The 18,472-nt window shown below is 41.3% G+C and overlaps 1 protein-coding gene across 3 annotated transcripts in view; it reads right to left on the bottom strand.

Moving 5' to 3' along the window:
* LOC112221000 (polycomb group RING finger protein 3) overlaps positions 1–18,472 on the bottom strand; it is a 43,723-nt gene that overhangs the window by 16,853 nt on the left and 8,398 nt on the right. Inside the window, exons 2-7 of one of the 3 annotated variants that reach the window (XM_042303131.1) lie at positions 12,964–13,097; positions 10,664–10,767; positions 8,770–8,887; positions 8,172–8,268; positions 4,148–4,203; positions 3,686–3,793 (exon numbers count right to left, since the gene is read on the bottom strand). In XM_042303131.1, the coding sequence (XP_042159065.1) occupies positions 3,686–3,793; positions 4,148–4,203; positions 8,172–8,268; positions 8,770–8,887; positions 10,664–10,678 (394 nt within the window). In that variant the 5' untranslated portion in view covers positions 10,679–10,767; positions 12,964–13,097. Of the gene's footprint in view, positions 1–3,685; positions 3,794–4,147; positions 4,204–8,171; positions 8,269–8,769; positions 8,888–10,663; positions 10,768–12,963; positions 13,098–17,585; positions 17,759–18,472 lie in introns of all 3 variants that reach the window. The other 2 variants (XM_042303130.1, XM_024383035.2) reach the window with 2 other exon arrangements.

Here is an 18,472-nt window from a genome sequence, read left to right on the forward strand (position 1 = left end):
TTGGCGGTAAAGCTTGAGATAATCTCAAGTGTAAACAGAGTGATTGCCGTTCAAGTGAGGAAAAATTGGATACGATTCACCTTCAGCCAATCTGAAAATAACTCAATGACACTAAGTATAAAGTGGACATTGTTTCCATTTTGGGAATAATTCTAGGAATAAGGCGATTGGACAGTGCTCTGATTGTAAACGCTGATATTATCGAGTCTTAAAGACAAGAAACTAGTGGGCTAATATGAATCCTGCATGTGACAGAGAAACTGGTGGGCTAATCTGAGTACTACATGTCACAGAGAAACTGGTGGGCTAATCTGAGTACTACATGTCACAGAGAAACTAGTGTGCTAATCTGAGTATGACATGTCACAGAGAAACTGGTGGGCTAATCTGAGTACTACATGTCACAGAGAAACTGGTGGGCTAATCTGAGTATGACATGTCACAGAGAAACTGGTGGGCTAATCTAAGTACTACATGTCACAGAGAAACTGGTGGGCTAATCTGAGTATGACATGTCACAGAAAAACTGGTGGGCTAATCTAAGTACTACATGTCACAGAGAAACTGGTGGGCTAATCTGAGTACTACATGTCACAGAGAAACTAGTGGGCTAATCTGAGTACGACATGTCACAGAGAAACTAGTGGGCTAATCTGAGTACGACATGTCACAGAGAAACTGGTGTGCTAATCTGAGTACTACATGTCACAGAGAAACTGGTGGGCTAATCTGAGTACTACATGTCACATAGAAACTGGAAAAACTGGTGGGCTAATCTGAGTACGACATGTCACAGAGAAACTGGTGTGCTAATCTGAGTATGACATGTCACAGAGAAACTAGTGGGCTAATCTGAGTATGACATGTCACAGAGAAACTGGTGGGCTAATCTGAGTACTACATGTCACAGTGAAACTAGTGGGCTAATCTGAGTACGACATGTCACAGAGAAACTAGTGGGCTAATCTGAGTACGACATGTCACAGAGAAACTGGTGTGCTAATCTGAGTACTACATGCCACAGAGAAACTGGTGGGCTAATCTGAGTACTACATTTCACAGAGAAACTAGTGGGCTATTCTGAGTACTACATTTCACAGAGAAACTAGTGGGCTAATCTGAGTACGACATGTCACAGAGAAACTGGTGGGCTAATCTGAGTACTACATTTCACAGAGAAACTGGTGTGCTAATCTGGGTACTACATTTCACAGAGAAACTAGTGGGCTAATCTGAGTACTACATGTCACATAGAAACTGGTGTGCTAATCTGGGTACTACATTTCACAGAGAAACTAGTGGGCTAATCTGAGTACTACATGTCACATAGAAACTGGTGGGCTAATCTGAGTACTACATGTCACAGAGAAACTGGTGGGCTAATCTGAGTACTACATGTCACAGAGAAACTAGTGGGCTAATCTGAGTACTACATGTCACATAGAAACTAGTGGGCTAATCTGAGTACTACATGTCACAGAGAAACTGGTGGGCTAATCTGAGTACTACATGTCACAGAGAAACTGGTGGGCTAATCTGAGTACTACATTTCACAGAGAAACTAGTGGGCTATTCTGAGTACTACATTTCACAGAGAAACTAGTGGGCTATTCTGAGTACGACATTTCACAGAGAAACTGGTGTGCTAATCTGGGTACTACATGTCACATAGAAACTAGTGGGCTAATCTGAGTACTACATGTCACAGAGAAACTAGTGGGCTAATCTGAGTACTACATGTCACATAGAAACTGGTGGGCTAATCTGAGTACGACATTTCACAGAGAAACTAGTGGGCTATTCTGAGTACGACATTTCACAGAGAAACTAGTGGGCTAATCTGAGTACTACATGTCACAGAGAAACTAGTGGGCTAATCTGAGTACGACATTTCACAGAGAAACTAGTGGGCTAATCTGAGTACGACATTTCACAGAGAAACTAGTGGGCTAATCTGAGTACGACATTTCACAGAGAAACTAGTGGGCTAATCTGAGTACGACATTTCACAGAGAAACTAGTGGGCTAATCTGAGTACGACATTTCACAGAGAAACTAGTGGGCTAATCTGAGTACTACATGTCACATAGAAACTGGTGGGCTAATCTGAGTACTACATGTCACAGAGAAACTGGTGGGCTAATCTGAGTACTACATTTCACAGAGAAACTGGTGTGCTAATCTGAGTATGACATGTCACAGAGAAACTAGTGGGCTAATCTGAGTACTACATGTCACATAGAAACTGGTGGGCTAATCTGAGTACTACATTTCACAGAGAAACTAGTGGGCTAATCTGAGTATGACATGTCACATAGAAACTGGTGTGCTAATCTGAGTACGACATGTCACAGAGAAACTAGTGGGCTAATCTGAGTATGACATGTCACAGAGAAACTGGTGGGCTAATCTGAGTACTACATTTCACAGAGAAACTGGTGTGCTAATCTGGGTACTACATGTCACAGAGAAACTAGTGGGCTAATCTGAGTACTACATGTCACATAGAAACTGGTGGGCTAATCTGAGTACTACATGTCACAGAGAAACTGGTGGGCTAATCTGAGTACGACATGTCACAGAGAAACTGGTGGGCTAATCTGAGTACTACATGTCACAGAGAAACTGGTGGGCTAATCTGAGTACTACATGTCACAGAGAAACTAGTGGGCTAATCTGAGTATGACATGTCACAGAGAAACTGGTGGGCTAATCTGAGTATGACATGTCACAGAGAAACTAGTGGGCTAATCTGAGTATGACATGTCACAGAGAAACTGGTGGGCTAATCTGAGTATGACATGTCACAGAGAAACTGGTGGGCTAATCTAAGTACTACATGTCACAGAGAAACTGGTGGGCTAATCTGAGTATGACATGTCACAGAGAAACTAGTGGGCTAATCTGAGTATGACATGTCACAGAGAATGTATTTTTCTCAGTGAATTAGCTTTTACATAAATTGTTGACCATCTAAAAAACATATTTGTCTTCACGGAGGATATTGTCGTAAAGAGTCGGCATGTGAAAGAGAAAGAGCGAGAGAGGAAGAAAGAAAGACGAAACGAGAGATAACAAGTAAGAGAAAGAGAACACAACAGTGAGACAAATAGACAGAATAAAAATATGACAGTGAAATTCTTTTTGAGCCCTTGAAGTGAAGGTGCCATTATAGATGCATCCATTAGCACGCTCATGTCATTCCCCGCTTCGGGGTCTGGCTCTCAGGAAATCTGGGAGCAGGAGCTGCCGTCTGTCATTAGCCCACGAGCTCCACACTATCTCTGTTTTGCTGGGCAGAGAGTGCAGACAAGGGTTTAATTTCTGCTAGGATTCTGTCAATGTAAGTGTGTTAGCCATGGCTCAGCCCAACCTACAGCGACAGCGGGGGGGTAGCACGAGAGCAGTTCCACTTCCATTTGAGCGTTAATTACAAGAAATCAGAAAGGTTATTAAGCAAGCGATTAGGTCTGCTCTGTGACGACCCTCTGGGCACCCGTTTACAAAAACCCTCAGTGCCGGCCTGGGATGGAATGCAGCCGTGCATTACAGCCACCGCCACTTTCTCACACTGATTGGGTTGGGCTGAATCAAGAAACAAGGTGATACTAAGTGGTAGGAAAATAGAGGGCGGATATGATGAGATGTGTGTGCCTGGGTTCCGGCAAGGTGAGCTGGGCTGTACCATTGCGTTGAGGATCTAGATGTTTCATGCTGCACAGCTCTCCTTTGATGTCCCCGGGCACTTCCATTCCCAGCTTCTGATAGAAGTCTCTTTGTTTTTTTATCTCCGCTGCAGGAGTGGGGAGGAGGGAATGAGAGAGAGAGACACAAGGGAGAATTAAGGCCTTGCTTTGGCTGAAGGTGCCTGTCACTAGGGATTCTTTAAGTCTGATATGGAGCAGTATTTTTCTCATTACAGTCCCTCAGATACGTCAGTGAATGCACATGTCAAATCCTTGATAGATATTCCAGGGCTATGTGCTTTGGGATGTTAGTTATTCAGTAACTCCGCCTCAATCTCACGGTACAAACAGATTGTAAGGAAACAGGGTTGAGAGATGTGTATGGGCAGAGAATAATAGTGAAAGTTTAATGTTATTGGTGAAGGGACAAGGAAGAAGATAAGCCAATATGAGATAATTACCCTCTTGTAACCCCGGCACCAACTTGTAGACAATGTCTTGCATTGTCCGGTCATGGCTAGAGGAAAAGAGATGAAATCTAGAAATGAGAAATCTAACAATTTATACTGACAGTTTAAGATATGTTATACCCTGCTTACTCGGTCTTGTTCGGAAGCTTTTACTTTACTGTAACTGATGTTGACGAGACAGGTAAGATCATTCGATTTGTAAAAAGATGAAATACATAAATGCTGATCACACACACCTCCTAAATGTCAGCAGCATATGCTTGATGTGTGAACACCCTTTACCATGAAACAGCGAGAGTGACAGCTAAACGCAGCGCCTCAACCACTGCCCAGCACAGCAGTGACCATACTCTATTTCAACAGCTGAAAAGCATTGTGACTAACAGGACCCAGTGGGGTGTGTTGTGATGGCACGAGGACCCTGGAAATATATGTGGCGTTCCTGCCATCTGCAGTGAAGGTCATTCCATCTATTTGCTGCTCAGGACCACAATTAGCTGATTCTCTCCCCAAGGCCGGCGTGAGTCGACCCCTTACCACAGCGGTAGCCAAACTTTGACTCGCCTAAACACATCAAGGTGCGACAACTTTTTGACAGAACCCTTGAATGCACAGGGACGTGGGGGTGGATGGAGCTTCAATTACTTTTTCGCTTAAATATGCAATGTGCAAGATTTCCTAATGCTCGATGATGACACATACCCTTCATTTTTGGGAGAATATGACGTATCAGGAATGTTAATATAATATATATATATATATATATACAGTACCAGTCAAAAGTGTGGACACACCTACTCATTCAAGGGTTTTTCCTTGGGTTTTTCCTTATTTGACTATTTTCTACATTGCAGAATAATAGTGAAGACATCTAAACTATGAAATAACACATATGGAATCATGTAGTAACCAAAAAAGTGTTAAAAAAATCGATATTTTATATTTGAGATTCTTCAAAGTAGCCACCCTTTGCCTTGATGACAGCTTTGCACACTCTTGGCATTCTCTCAACCAGCTTCATGAGGTAGTCACCTGGAATGCATTTCAATTAACAGGTGTGCCTTGTTAAAAGTTCATTTGGGGGATTTCTTTCCTTCTTAACTCTTGATACTACCCATCCCGGGTCCGGGAGCATAATCATCAACTGACACTAATTAGCATAACGCAACGGACATAAATATTACTAGAAAATATTCCTATTCATGAAATCACAAGTGAAATATATTGAAACACAGCTTAGCCTTTTGTTAAATCACCCTGTCATCTCAGATTTTGAAAATATCCTTTACAGCCAAAGCAAGACAAGCATTTGTGTAAGTTTATCGATAGCATAGCATTATGACTAGCTAGCAGCAGGCAACCTGGTCACGAAAATCATAAAAGCAATCAAATTAAATTGTTTACCTTTGATGAGCTTTGGATGTTTTCACTCACGAACCTCCCAGTTAGATAGCAAATGTTCCATTTTTCCAAAAATATTATTTTTGTAGGCGAAATAGCTCCATTTGTTCTTCACGTTTGGCTGAGAAATCAACCGGAAATTGCGGTCACTACAACGCCAAAAATTATTCCAAATTAGCTCCATAATATCGACAGAAACATGGCAAACGTTGTTTATAATCAATCCTCAAGGTGTTTTTCAAATATCTATTCGATAATATATCAACCGGGACTGGTGGCTTCTTAGTAGGAGAGAGAGAAACAATGGCCGCATTTGTCCTTTACGCACCAAACACTCTGAGAGACTTCAGCTGACCACTGACGCAATGTTGATGTTTAGGCTCATTTTTCTAAATAAAAGCCTGAAACTATGTATTGTGACACTAGACACATTAGGGAAGCCATAGAAAAAGGAATATGGTTGATATCTCATTCACTGCTCAATAGGGACGGATAGGAACGCAGAGCTTTCTAAATAAGAGTCCCTTCCTGATAGGATTTTTCTCAGGCTTTCGCCTGCAATATCAGTTCTGTTATACTCATAGACAATATTTTTACAGTTTTGGAAACTTTAGAGTGTTTATCCTAAGCTGTCAATTATATGCATATTCTAGCATCTTGTCCTGACAAAATAGTTGTTTACTTTGGGGATGTTATTTTTCCAAAAATGAAAATAGTGCCCCCTAGATTCAAGAGGTTAATGCGGTTGAGCCAACCAGTTGTGTTGAGACAAGGTAGGGGGAATATACAGAAGATAGCCCTATTTGGTAAAAAACAAAGTCCATATTATGGAAAGAACAGCTCAAATATGCAAAGAGAAACAACTGTCAATCATTAATTTAAGACATGAAGGTCAGTGAATGCAGAAAATTTCAAGAACTTTGAAAGTTTCTTCAAGTGCAGTCGCAAAAACCATCAGGCGCTATGATGAAACTGGCTCTCATGAGGACCGCCACAGGAAAGAAAGACCCAGAGTTACCTCTGCTGCAGAAGATAAGTTCATTAGAGTTAACTGCAACTCAGAATGCAGCCCAAATAAATGCTTCACAGAGTTCAAGTAACAGACACATCTCAACATCAACTGTTCAGAGGAGACTTCGTGAATCAGGCCTTCATGGTTGAATTGCTGCAAAGAAACCACTACTAAAGGACACAAATAAGAAGAGACTTACTTGGGCCAAGAAACACGAGCAATGGACATTAGACTGGTGGAAATCTGTCCTTTAGTCTGATGAGTCCAAATTTTAGATTTTTGGTTCCAACCGCCATGTCTTTGTAAGACGCAGAGTAGCTGAACGGTTGATGGTGGTTCCCACCATGAAGCATGGAAGAGGAGGTGTGATGGTGTGGGGGTGCTTTGCTGGTGACACTGTCAGTGATTTATTTAGAATTGAAGGCACACTTAACCAGCATGGCTACCAAAGCATTCTGCAGCGATACACCATCCAATCTGGTTTACACTTATCATTTGTTTTTCAACAGGACAATAACCCAAAACACACCTCCAGGCTGTGTAAGGGCTATTTGACCAAGGAGAGTGATGGAGTGCTGCATCAGATGACCTGGCCTCCACAATCACCCAACCTCAACCCAATTGAGATGGTTTGGGATGAGTTGGACCGCAGAGTGAAGGAAAAGCAGCCAACAAGTGCTCAGCATATGTGGGAACTCCTTCAAGACTGTTGGTAAAGCATTCCTCATGAAGCTGGTTAAGAGCATGCCAAGAGTGTGCAAAGCTGTCATCAAGGCAAAGGGTGGCTACTTTGAAGAATCTGAAATGTAACATGTATTTGGATTTGTTTAACACTTTTTTGGTTACTACATGATTCCATATGTGTTATTTCGTAGTTTTGGTGTCTTCACTATTATTCTACAAGGTGTGTCCAAACCTTTGACTGGTATTATATATATATATATATATATATATATATATATATACACACACACACACACACACACATATATATATATTAGCGTAGTACAAGTGTATCAGTTCATCATAAGCCCAAAAGTATTTGCATGAAATATGGTTAGATTGCATGTGTTTTCATCCTCTCAGCACCAGTAGTAGTAGAAGTTGTTTTGATCTCTGCCTCTCACACCTAGTTTGAACCTGTTCCATGATTTGTGTTTAAAAAAAATAATGCACTGATGTATCTTTCACCTGTTTAAATGTTTGGCATTCATGAGCTTTTTATTTTAAACAAACAACTACTCCGAGATGGGCCTTTCCATTAAAATAGGGGCATATGCCTAATGACTAAATAGCAGGTAGACATTTAAGCTGGTGAACATCCCAGTGGCCACAATACTAATTAAAACCTACTGCCCCAACACTGGACAACAGATGGACAACAGTCTCTTTAGTGTGTGTGTGTGTGTGTGTGTGTGCATGTATATATGCATGTATTCTGTTGTTGTGTGTTCCCCCTCCACTCCCATCTCCTTTGACACTACATTGTTCATTGGACAGTGCTGCTGCCCCCTAGTGGTGGGTCTCTGTGCCGCACACTGATGAAACCCAACACTGAGCGGGTAAGGGGAAAGTGGTTTAATGTCCAGGCTGCTCACTCACCCGATGTACTGCAGTGGATGGCTCTGGTGAATGACAATCCTGCACGTGGGACAGGTGTTGTTCTCCTCAAGGTACTTCACTAGACAGCTTCTGCAGACTGGAAGACACACAGAGAGACACGCCCCTTCCATGATCAGCATTATGGGTGCCTTGTTCTCCTATCTTTTTAGGTTCTAAAAAAGTGAAGCTTTTTGGAGAGAGAGCTTGTTGGACAATGTGAGTCTCGTTGCTTCATGTCTGGGGGGGTTGAGAGAAAGTCATTTTCAACAGAGGATTATGATTAAAGCTATCTACTGTACACTCTACCTTGACATTTGGTAAATGAAGACTTTCCACGTGTGGTTCAAGGGCTCCCTCTAGGGCATGACTGACCTACTACATTACTTGCGTTGCCACTGACATTCACGCAAATACATCTCTATCATTACTACAACTACTTTGTGGGGAGGTTTGCTTGATTGTTGTGATAATTACACTTTATTGTGACAACGAAAATGTATATTCTTGTATGAAACCTTATGCATGAAGCCCTCATGAAGATACAAGAGCAGTGTTACTATCTGAAGACTGTGTATGAGTTCCATCGGCAGGTACTCACAAGTGTGTAAGCACTCCGTGACAGTAGTGGCATCTATCAGGTACCCCTCACACAGGCGACAAGTGATGTGGGCGTTGATGTCCCACAACTTGATCTTCCTGGTTAGCGTCTCAGGGTTCTGAGGGTGAAGAAGGACAAAAAAAACATGCTGAGTCCAAACTCAAGTTGTTCTGTTTTGTTTATTTTGTACATTCTAGGGGTAACCTCCCAATTCAGTTTTGAAAAAAGACTAAAAGATAAAGACCTGTCAACTGTCCAACTCATTTGTTTCAAGGTCATGCAGAGTACTGCTTTGTACAAAGTGCCTTCAGAAAGTATTCATACCCCTTGACTTAATCCCCATTTTGTGGTGTTACAGACTGAATTGTGTGTTCACACCCATCTACAAACAATACCCCATAATGACAAAGTGAAAACATGTTTTTAGAAAGCTTTGCAAATGTATTGAAAACTAAATACAGAAATATCTCATTTACATAAGTATTCACACCCCCGAGTCAATAACATCTCCTTTGACAATGATTACAGCTGTGAGTCTTTCTGGGTGAGTCTCTAAGAGCTTTCCACACCAGGATTGTGCAACATTTGCACATTATTCTTTTTCCAATTCTTCAAGCTCTGTCAGAATGGTTGTTGATCATTGCCAGACAGGCATTTTCAAGTCTTGCCATAGACTTTCATGACAATTTAAGTCAAAACTGGAACTAGGTCACTCAGGAACATCAATGTAGTATTGGTAAGCAACTGCAGTGTATATTTGGCATTGTGTTTAAGGTTATTGTCCTGTTTAAAGGTGAATTTGTCTCCCAGTATCTGTTGGAAAGCAGACTTAACCAGGTTTTCCTCTAGGATTTTGCCTGATTTTGCCTGCTTAACTCTATTCGGTTTTCGTTTAATAATAAAAAAACTCCCTAGTCCTTGCCGATGATAAGCAAACCCATAACATGATGCAGCCACCACCCTGCTTTTGCACATCTGTCTTATTGCAAACAGGATGCATGTATTGGAATATTTCAATTCTATACAGGCTTCCAACTTTTCACTCTGTCATTTAGCTTAGCATTGTGGAGTAACAACTGAGGTTGGATCAACAACATTGTATTCTCCTATCACAGCCATTAAACTCTGTAACTATTTTAAGGTCAACATTGGCTCATGGTGAAATCCCTGAGCGGTTTCCTTCCTCTCCGGCAACTGAGTTAGAAAGTACGGCTGTATCTTTGTTGTAACTGGGTGTATTGATACACCATCCAAAGTGTAATTAATAACTTCAACATGCTCAAAGGGATATTCAATATATGCTTTTTACATCTTCTTTGTGAGACACTGGAAATCCTCCCTGTCCTTTGTGGTTGAATGTGGGTTTGAAATTCAGTGCTCGACTGAGGGACCTTACAGACAATTGTATGGGTGGGGTACAGAGATGAGGTAGTCATTCAAAAATCATGTTAAACACTATTATTGCACACAGAGTGAGTCCATGTAATATTACGTGACTTGTTAAGCACATTTTAACTCCTGAACGTATTTAGACTTGCCATAACAAAGGATTTGAATACTTATTGACTCAAGACATTTCAGCATTTCATTTATTATTTATTTGTAAAAAATGTCTAAAAACATAATTGTACTGGGATATTATGGGCTATTGTTTGTAGACCAGCGACAGAAAATCTCAATCTGTTTTAAATTCAGGCTGTAACAACAAAACGTGGAAAAGTCAAGGGGTGTGAACACTTACTCAAGGCACTGTCGAGAGAGAAAAACAGACAGACAGACAGAGACAGGCAGGCAGGCAGGGAAACAAGCAGTCAGTCAGACAGACAGACAGACAGAGGCAGAGTGAGGCCGAGACATGAAACTCCATTCATGGAGGGTGATTGTCTTGGCTTACCCCTAATGACGCCATGTGTTGACTGGGGATAATTTGGCAGCCACGTCTCTTCCTGCAGGCACGAGGTGGTGTTAGCTCCGCATCATGGATGCCCTTTCATGTGGCTAGGAGAGAACGCAGAAAGACAACAACACGGTTAGAATTCTTTGTGTTCTTCAGCAGTGGTGGTCCCCCCAAAGTCCCTTGTACCATGGGATGAAACAGTGTTTCTAGCCCAGTGTCCTCCAACTCCTACCCTGGAGAGCAGTGTTGGAATACCGATGTGTTACCACTGGACTGGAACAAAAGCCTGTACTCACCCAGCAGCTCTCCAGGACAGGAGTTAGAGAGGCTCATTCTAGCCTTATCCCAATCAAGAACTAAACTGAGACCAGACAAATATTGGAGCACAGAATTTATCTGCCTGATATCAGGCTTATCTTGAACTGCAACCGCTTAAGAGTTGGCTGTGACCCACCATCTTTGGGACACTGCTCTACAGACCTGAAATGAACCTGGGAAAGTGCTCAGACTATTGAAACAACATTTACACAATGAGACCGTTGTATGAAGTGGAGACGTCCCTGAATTAATTTAACAAAATATGAACCATATTTAAAGTAACTTCAGATCCAGTAAAGCCTAAAAATAAACATTGGACCTAATATTTCCAGGAGAAAAAGTGGTGTCCCCACATGACACGAGGACTGACGTATTGCAGTACTTAGTCACTCTATTAGACAGAGGCCTAGAGATTCACTACCCATTCTGAGCCAGAACGCTTTGAGTAGTGAGCTCCAAAAACCTCTTTGACTTGGCATGAGATGGACTCCCACCGCTTTTTCTAGCCTATTGATCTTAAATGTGAATTCTCTTTTACTCGGTCTGGGACAATACAAGTCTGCCTGTGTGCTTTTGTCTGCTCACCAGACCATGGCATCAGTCCACTTACTCCATTGAGGTGAGTGAAGGAAGGCTGCTGAGCATCTATTAGGGGTTCTCTATCACCTGGGCTGCGCACCAAACCATGTAACACAGTTGCTGTAACAGTTGCCAGACTGTCAGGGTTGAACAACTGCATTCAGTTGCAGAGCACTTGCAAGTGCGTTGACAGGACGTGTTTACCTCCTGCCGTATCAAAATGGCCCAGGACGTGTTTACCTCCTGCTGTATCAAAATGACCCAGGACGTGTTTACCTCCTGCCGTATCAAAATGACCCAGGGCGTGTTTACCTCCTGCCGTATCAAAATGACCCAGGACGTGTTTACCTCCTGCCATATCAAAATGACCCAGGATGTGTTTACCTCCTGCCGTATCAAAATGACCCAGTGTTGTAACCCTGTGTTTTGTTTACTACTGGGTTGTATTTACTACTTGCTTTCAATTACATTTTTCTCAAGACCTGTTCGACTCCGGACCAAGCCTCTTACAGAGACAACTGAACGAGAGTGCTTCATCAATGAATGTAGGACAATTCCAAGGTTCCCGGAATTACGCTTTGACTCAGATTTTTCATTTTAAAATGTACGCCAAACAAAAAACATTGATTTCAAAGTTTAACAAACCATACAATTCTATGCACAAGGACTTTCACAAAAACACATTTACTGAAAGAACTGTGCAAATGCAAAGTTTGGTAACAGAATTACTGTAAAATCTCCCTAAGTGTTTTATGTGACCAAGTTTTCCAGAAACTATGTTAAATATCTTCTCCCAATTAAGATTCAAAAACATCTGCTGAAAGAAAGACACGTTGAGTTTGCAAAAATAAATATTTTGGTTATTGATCTACAGTAGGTGAAGTGGATTTACACCCGGTAACGGTATTACATCATGGGTCCCTGATCTGTACTGTACACAAATGCATCATTCTGGATATGAATGTCATTCTCTTCATGGTGATGTATCCCGAATAGGTAAATGAACGTAGTAATATGGAATATCCTTATTTTGCATATTTAGGTATTATTCTAAACACTGGCATTTATTGTAATGGACTCCGCTCCCAAAAAAGACCACATTTGAAACAATCTGAACCAATCATAGACGTCTATGTTTCACAAGTTTGGACATCACTGTAGAGCACAGTAAAGCACTGAACAACACAGCACAGTAGAGTTCAGTACATTATACTGTACTCTGCTCTAGTGTGCTCTACTGTACTGAACTATACTGTACAGTACTATAATGTACTCTACTTTCCTTTACTGTACTGTTCTGTACTGTTCTCTATTGTGATCTACTGTAAGTGTAGTGTCCTGTACTGTCCAAACTTGTGAAACATCGACGTCTATGATTGGTTCGGCCTGGGCAGACTGACCAAATTTCAACCACTTTTCAACATCCACGGATGTCCATTGTCAGCCGGTGCTCAGTGGGTACGGCTGCTGGTTACAGTAAATGGAAAGAGGGTAGGTGGTAGGTGTCAGGAGGAGCAGGGAGAGGTGGCATTAACTGGAGAGAGAGAGAGAGAGAGAAGAAAAGTGAGAGGGAGAAATTGTCCAGACTGTTTTCATAGTCTTGCTTTGACCACCAGATAACAGAAAGACAAAGAAAACAGTTATGAGCTGAACATAACAGTATGGCAGTGGAAGGGAGGACAGTAGCAGGTGACCCAACTGTGGTTTGTGACTACTATGATTGTATCAAATTTCTTTGCAGTAATTCGATTCCAGATTTTTCTGTAATTCACTTAATAATTCATAAACAAACTTGATATCTTTAAAAACACAAACTAATTGGTAGGTCTACCTTTACTTATAACATAATTACAAGGCAACAATTCTTGAACTTACAGAATGTAAACAATTTCTCTTTGTTGTTATTATTTGACATGGGGTCTTTATTGTCTTTTGATGTATTTCTGATACATTTTAAGACTTATTCAGGTCGAGGTTTTCTAAGACTCCTTTTCCATCTGTTTGACCAGATAACGAAGACTTTGCTTTTCCCTAATGGATGGAAAATGGCTGAAAAATGTACATACGCCTTCATTTCTCAAAAATATAGACTCTTAGCTTTTATTTGACACCCAAATTGACATGATCCTATGAACTTCCCATGTATCAATGAAGGTACTGAAGGTTTGGTTGAACCGCAACACCTGCAGGTTCCTGATGGAGGCACGGCCATTCAACACGACACTGGATGTCAGAGAACACCACATTGACAAGTCAATCTAGCCAATCTAGAGTGAATGCTTGTCCAAACTGCTCCAAGTGAACTGGGCCTATAACTAATGTGGTCCTCAATACACAGGCAATGTGATTGATGCTTCAATAGGTCCCTTATCCAGAAATGAGTGTGGTAGAGATGACAGATGTGCTGTGGTGTTTCAAGCACAACACAGCTTTTCAATTGCAGATTCAGAAGAAAACACTGCAGGTTGATTCAGAATGTTTACGCTGTATCTAAGGTGCTAATGCATAAAACAAACAAACTCCGTAAGCGGTTCCTCTAAGGAAGTCACGTCATTGGATCTTGAGGCAAAACCACACAGTGTAGACATCCTGAGTGATTCCTTTGTGTTTTTGTCCTTTTTCTGTAATGGATTCAATTTGGGCATTTACTGGTTGCATCAAAGTATGTTACAACACTATATACCATCAAATAATAGCCATTCAGCAGACTAATTTATCCAAAGCAACTGTCATGTGTGCATACATTTCCTGTATGGGTGCCCACAGTGGGAATTGAACCCATGACTCTTGGTGTTGCAAGAGCCATGCTCTAATCTCTGGTTGGGTAACAGTAAAACGTCAAGATAGTCAAGGTAAGATAATGGGTTCTTTTTGTTTTTTCTCCAGATCATGAATCTGAGAACATTGATATTTTATGACAAAACATCACTGTACTTTACACAGACTGTGATAAAAGTCACAGCAGTCTACTTTATTCTGAGACGGGAGTGTAAAGGAGCACTTATATCTTGTTTTGCTTGGCTACAACATGAGGATCTTTGTTTTTGTAGATCTGTGTCTGGGGTCAAAGGGCCTCAAAGGTTCCGCAGCATGAAAGACGGCTGACTTCTAGGAATACTAGGATGTGTTGAGTTACAGCATGCCAGATCTGTTATAGTGAGGGAAAGGTATAGCATTGTTGGACATTTTGAATGCACACATTATAGGCCTACTACATTATAGACATTATAGTCACATAAATGTTCCTGATCTATAAGATGAGAACATCCACATATTGCAGTATTGAGTAAAACCATAACTGCTCAATGCACCGCAACTTGCAGCTCGTATCAGTCTTCGATTTCAATTTTGTGTCATCTGAAAATTCAATGAAAGTGAGTGGCTAAAGTCAAATGCTGTCTCATAGAATAGCCTATATGATACAATGATAGAATACATAAATCAAATAGAAAACTAATTTGAATCTGGGTGAGAGGTTTTACGTAGAGTTAGCCTAGTGAGGACGAGACCACACTGCCTGCTAACAGAAATAGGCTAGCAGTGGTGGATTGAGGGTGAATCCATTTGAAATCAATAACTTTTTGACGGCATCACTTTTGATTTAAACAAATCTTTTCATACATGTTTGCCTATGGAAGAAGTGGTCAGAAAGAGACTTGTTGGACCTGAATGCCAAAACATTCAGGAGATAAAGGTGCTCAAGTTGACCCATTTTGCATACCCCACCCTACCATGAGACATCCATGTCTTCATCACTGGGAAAGATCAATGGTTGAGTTTGATATCATTTAGTGTGTGGTCAAACAATTATATTATTTCTTGAATATTTTTTACATTTTTTATCAAAATTGACAGTTTTACATCTTTAACGACGATTATCTAAAAACACGTCAACTCTGTTGTAGCTTAGACCCTATTTCACATCATTTGAGGTTTTTGTGTTGTGCCAACCATCAGTTTAGAGACAACATGTTCTTGAATACAGGTGGGTGTCATTTCAATCATAGAAATGTAATGAATAGAATGGACCTTTCCCTTCAGACCACTGCAATTTGACTGGTACACCATTGAAAGGTACATTTCATTGAAATTTGACCTTCTAATTACTACCACAAAGATGACCGCCGGTCCACCCACCATCGAATGTCAACATAAATGGTCATGTCTGCAGTGATGTAAAGTACTGAAGTAAAAATACTTGAAAGTACTACTTAAGTAGTTTTTGGGAGTATCTGTACTTGACTATTTATATTTTTGACTACTTTTACTTTACTTAACTACATTCCTAAAGAGAATTAAGTACTTTTTACTCCATACATTTTCCCTGACGCATCACTACATTCTTAAAGAAAATTATGTACTTTTTACTCCATACATTTTCCCTGACGCATCACTACATTCTTAAAGAAAATTATGTACTTTTTACTCCATACATTTTCCCTGACACCAATTAGTATAATACTAATAAGTATTATATTTTGAATGCTTAGCAGGACAATAAAATTGTCTAATTCACACACTTATCAAAAGAACATCCCTGGTCATGCCTACCGTTTTTAGATAATTGATGTTAAAAGGTTAAAAAAGTATGGATTGTTTTTTATTTTATTTTAAATCCCAGAAATTATACAATAGTTTGACAGCGCTGTTTGTCACCTTTCAAATGATACCAGTCTCAACCATCTCATATCTCAATCTCTTCCAGTGATGAAGACATGGATGTCTCATGGTAGGGTGGGGTTTGCAAAATGTTGAGCACCTCTATCTCGTGAATGTTTTGTTCTTTCGGGTCCAAAAAGTCACTTTCTGACCTCTTCTACAATGGGCAAATATGTATGGAAGGTTTCGTTTAAAATCAAACGGGGTGCTGTCAAAAAGTTTTGAATTCTAATGGATTTACCCTAGAGACAGTTCATTTCAGGGTACAAGAGCTTGAAGAGTTCAATCAAAGTGCCCTGACTTGACCCTGAGGAGAGCCGACAGGGTGGATCATGTGTCATATCTAAGTTAATAGGAACCTCATAAAGCCTTGCATGGTGCAGACCATGCTCATTCGGAATGACACACACACACACACACACACACACACACACACACACACACACACACACACACACACACACACACACACACACACACACACACACACACACACACACACACACACAATACTAGAGATGTATTTCTCAGAAATAAATAAAGGCTAAGCCTGTAGGTCTACACAAACACACGCGCACACACATCCAGTCATTGATGGGTTGTGTGTCAATGCTGATGATGGCATACACACAGAAACAGACACACACACTTTGGCATCACAAAGAGCCCCTGTTGGCAGCCTGTGGGCAGTGGAGTGTTTGGGTCCAGTGTAGACTGGGTGCCAGCCTGAGAGTCGGACACTGAGGCCTGTTTCAACAGAGAGAGCCAGGATGCATTGGATTCACTTCAAAAACACACACACCACACACGTGCATTCGCGTGTGTACGTACACACACACTCACGGGTAAACACACATGCGTACACAAACACGCGTACACACACACACACTGTTTATTCTACCCTTCTAAATACTCTGAAGGTCTTGACTGACGCGTGAATGAGAGTTGGTGGCAGTAGGGACAGACAGACAATACAAGTGATCAAAAGTGAAGCAAGCTGCACTAACGTCATGGGATGCCAGAAGGCCTTCTTTTATGTAGTACAGTTAGGCCCTAGCTGATTCCCTGGACCGTTTATGTACGGGGTAAGGCAATGGACAGTGATTGCTGTAGTTTGACAATATGGAACCCATCTCGGGTAGCACATAGAACACAGACATAATCAAGGAGATACACAGACATTATCAAGGAGACAAAACCCTATCATCATCATCATCATGATGATGAACACTTCGTTCTTAGGAAACTATGCAGTATTTTGTATTTTTATTTAATATTTCTTACACTGTTACCCCAGGAAATCTGAAGTCTTAATACGTACAGCCGGGAGGAACTATTGGATATAAGAGCAACGTCAACTTACCAACATTACGACCCGGAATACGACTTTCCCGAAGCGGATCCTCTGTTTGGACCACCACCCAGGACAATGGATCGGATCCCAGTAGGCAACCCAAAACAACGGCGCCGCAGAAGGGGCAGACGGAGCGGTCTTCTGGTCAGGCTCCGTAGACGGGCACACCGCCCACGAGTATACTAGGTAGACAAAATTCGAGCAAGGGTTGCCTTCCAGAGAGACATCAGAGATTGTAATATTCTGTTTCACGGAAACATGGCTCACTCGGGATACGTTATCAGAGTCGGTACAACCACCCGGTTTCTTCACGCATCGCGCCGACAGAAACAAACATCTCTCTGGTAAGAAGGGCGTGGGTGTATTGTATGCCTTATGATTAACGAGTCGTGGTGTGATCATAACAACATACAGGAACTAAAGTCCTTTTGTTCACCTGACCTAGAATTCCTTACAATCAAACACCGACCGCATTATCCACCAAGAGAATTCTCTTCGATTATAATCACAGCCGTGTATATCCCCCCCAAGCAGACACCTCGACGGCCCTAAAAGAACTTCATTGGACTCTATGTAAACTGGAAACCACATATGCTGAGGCTGCATTTTTTGTAGCTGGGAATTTTTAACAAGGCTAATCTTAAAACAAGGCTCTCTAAATTTGATCAGCATATCGAATGCTCGACCCGGGCTGGCAAAATTCTGGATCATTGCTACTCTAACTTCCGTGACACATACAAAGCCCCACCGCGCCCTCCTTTCGGCAAATCTGACCACGACTCCATTTTGTTGGTCCCAGCCTATAGACAGAAACTAAAACAGGAAACGCCCATGCTCAGGTCTTTTCAATGCTGGTCCGACCAATCTGATTCCACGCTTCAAGATTGAAGCAATCA

This window comes from Oncorhynchus tshawytscha, linkage group LG21, assembly GCF_018296145.1.
Source record: "Oncorhynchus tshawytscha isolate Ot180627B linkage group LG21, Otsh_v2.0, whole genome shotgun sequence".
Classification (NCBI taxonomy): Eukaryota; Metazoa; Chordata; class Actinopteri; order Salmoniformes; family Salmonidae; genus Oncorhynchus; species Oncorhynchus tshawytscha.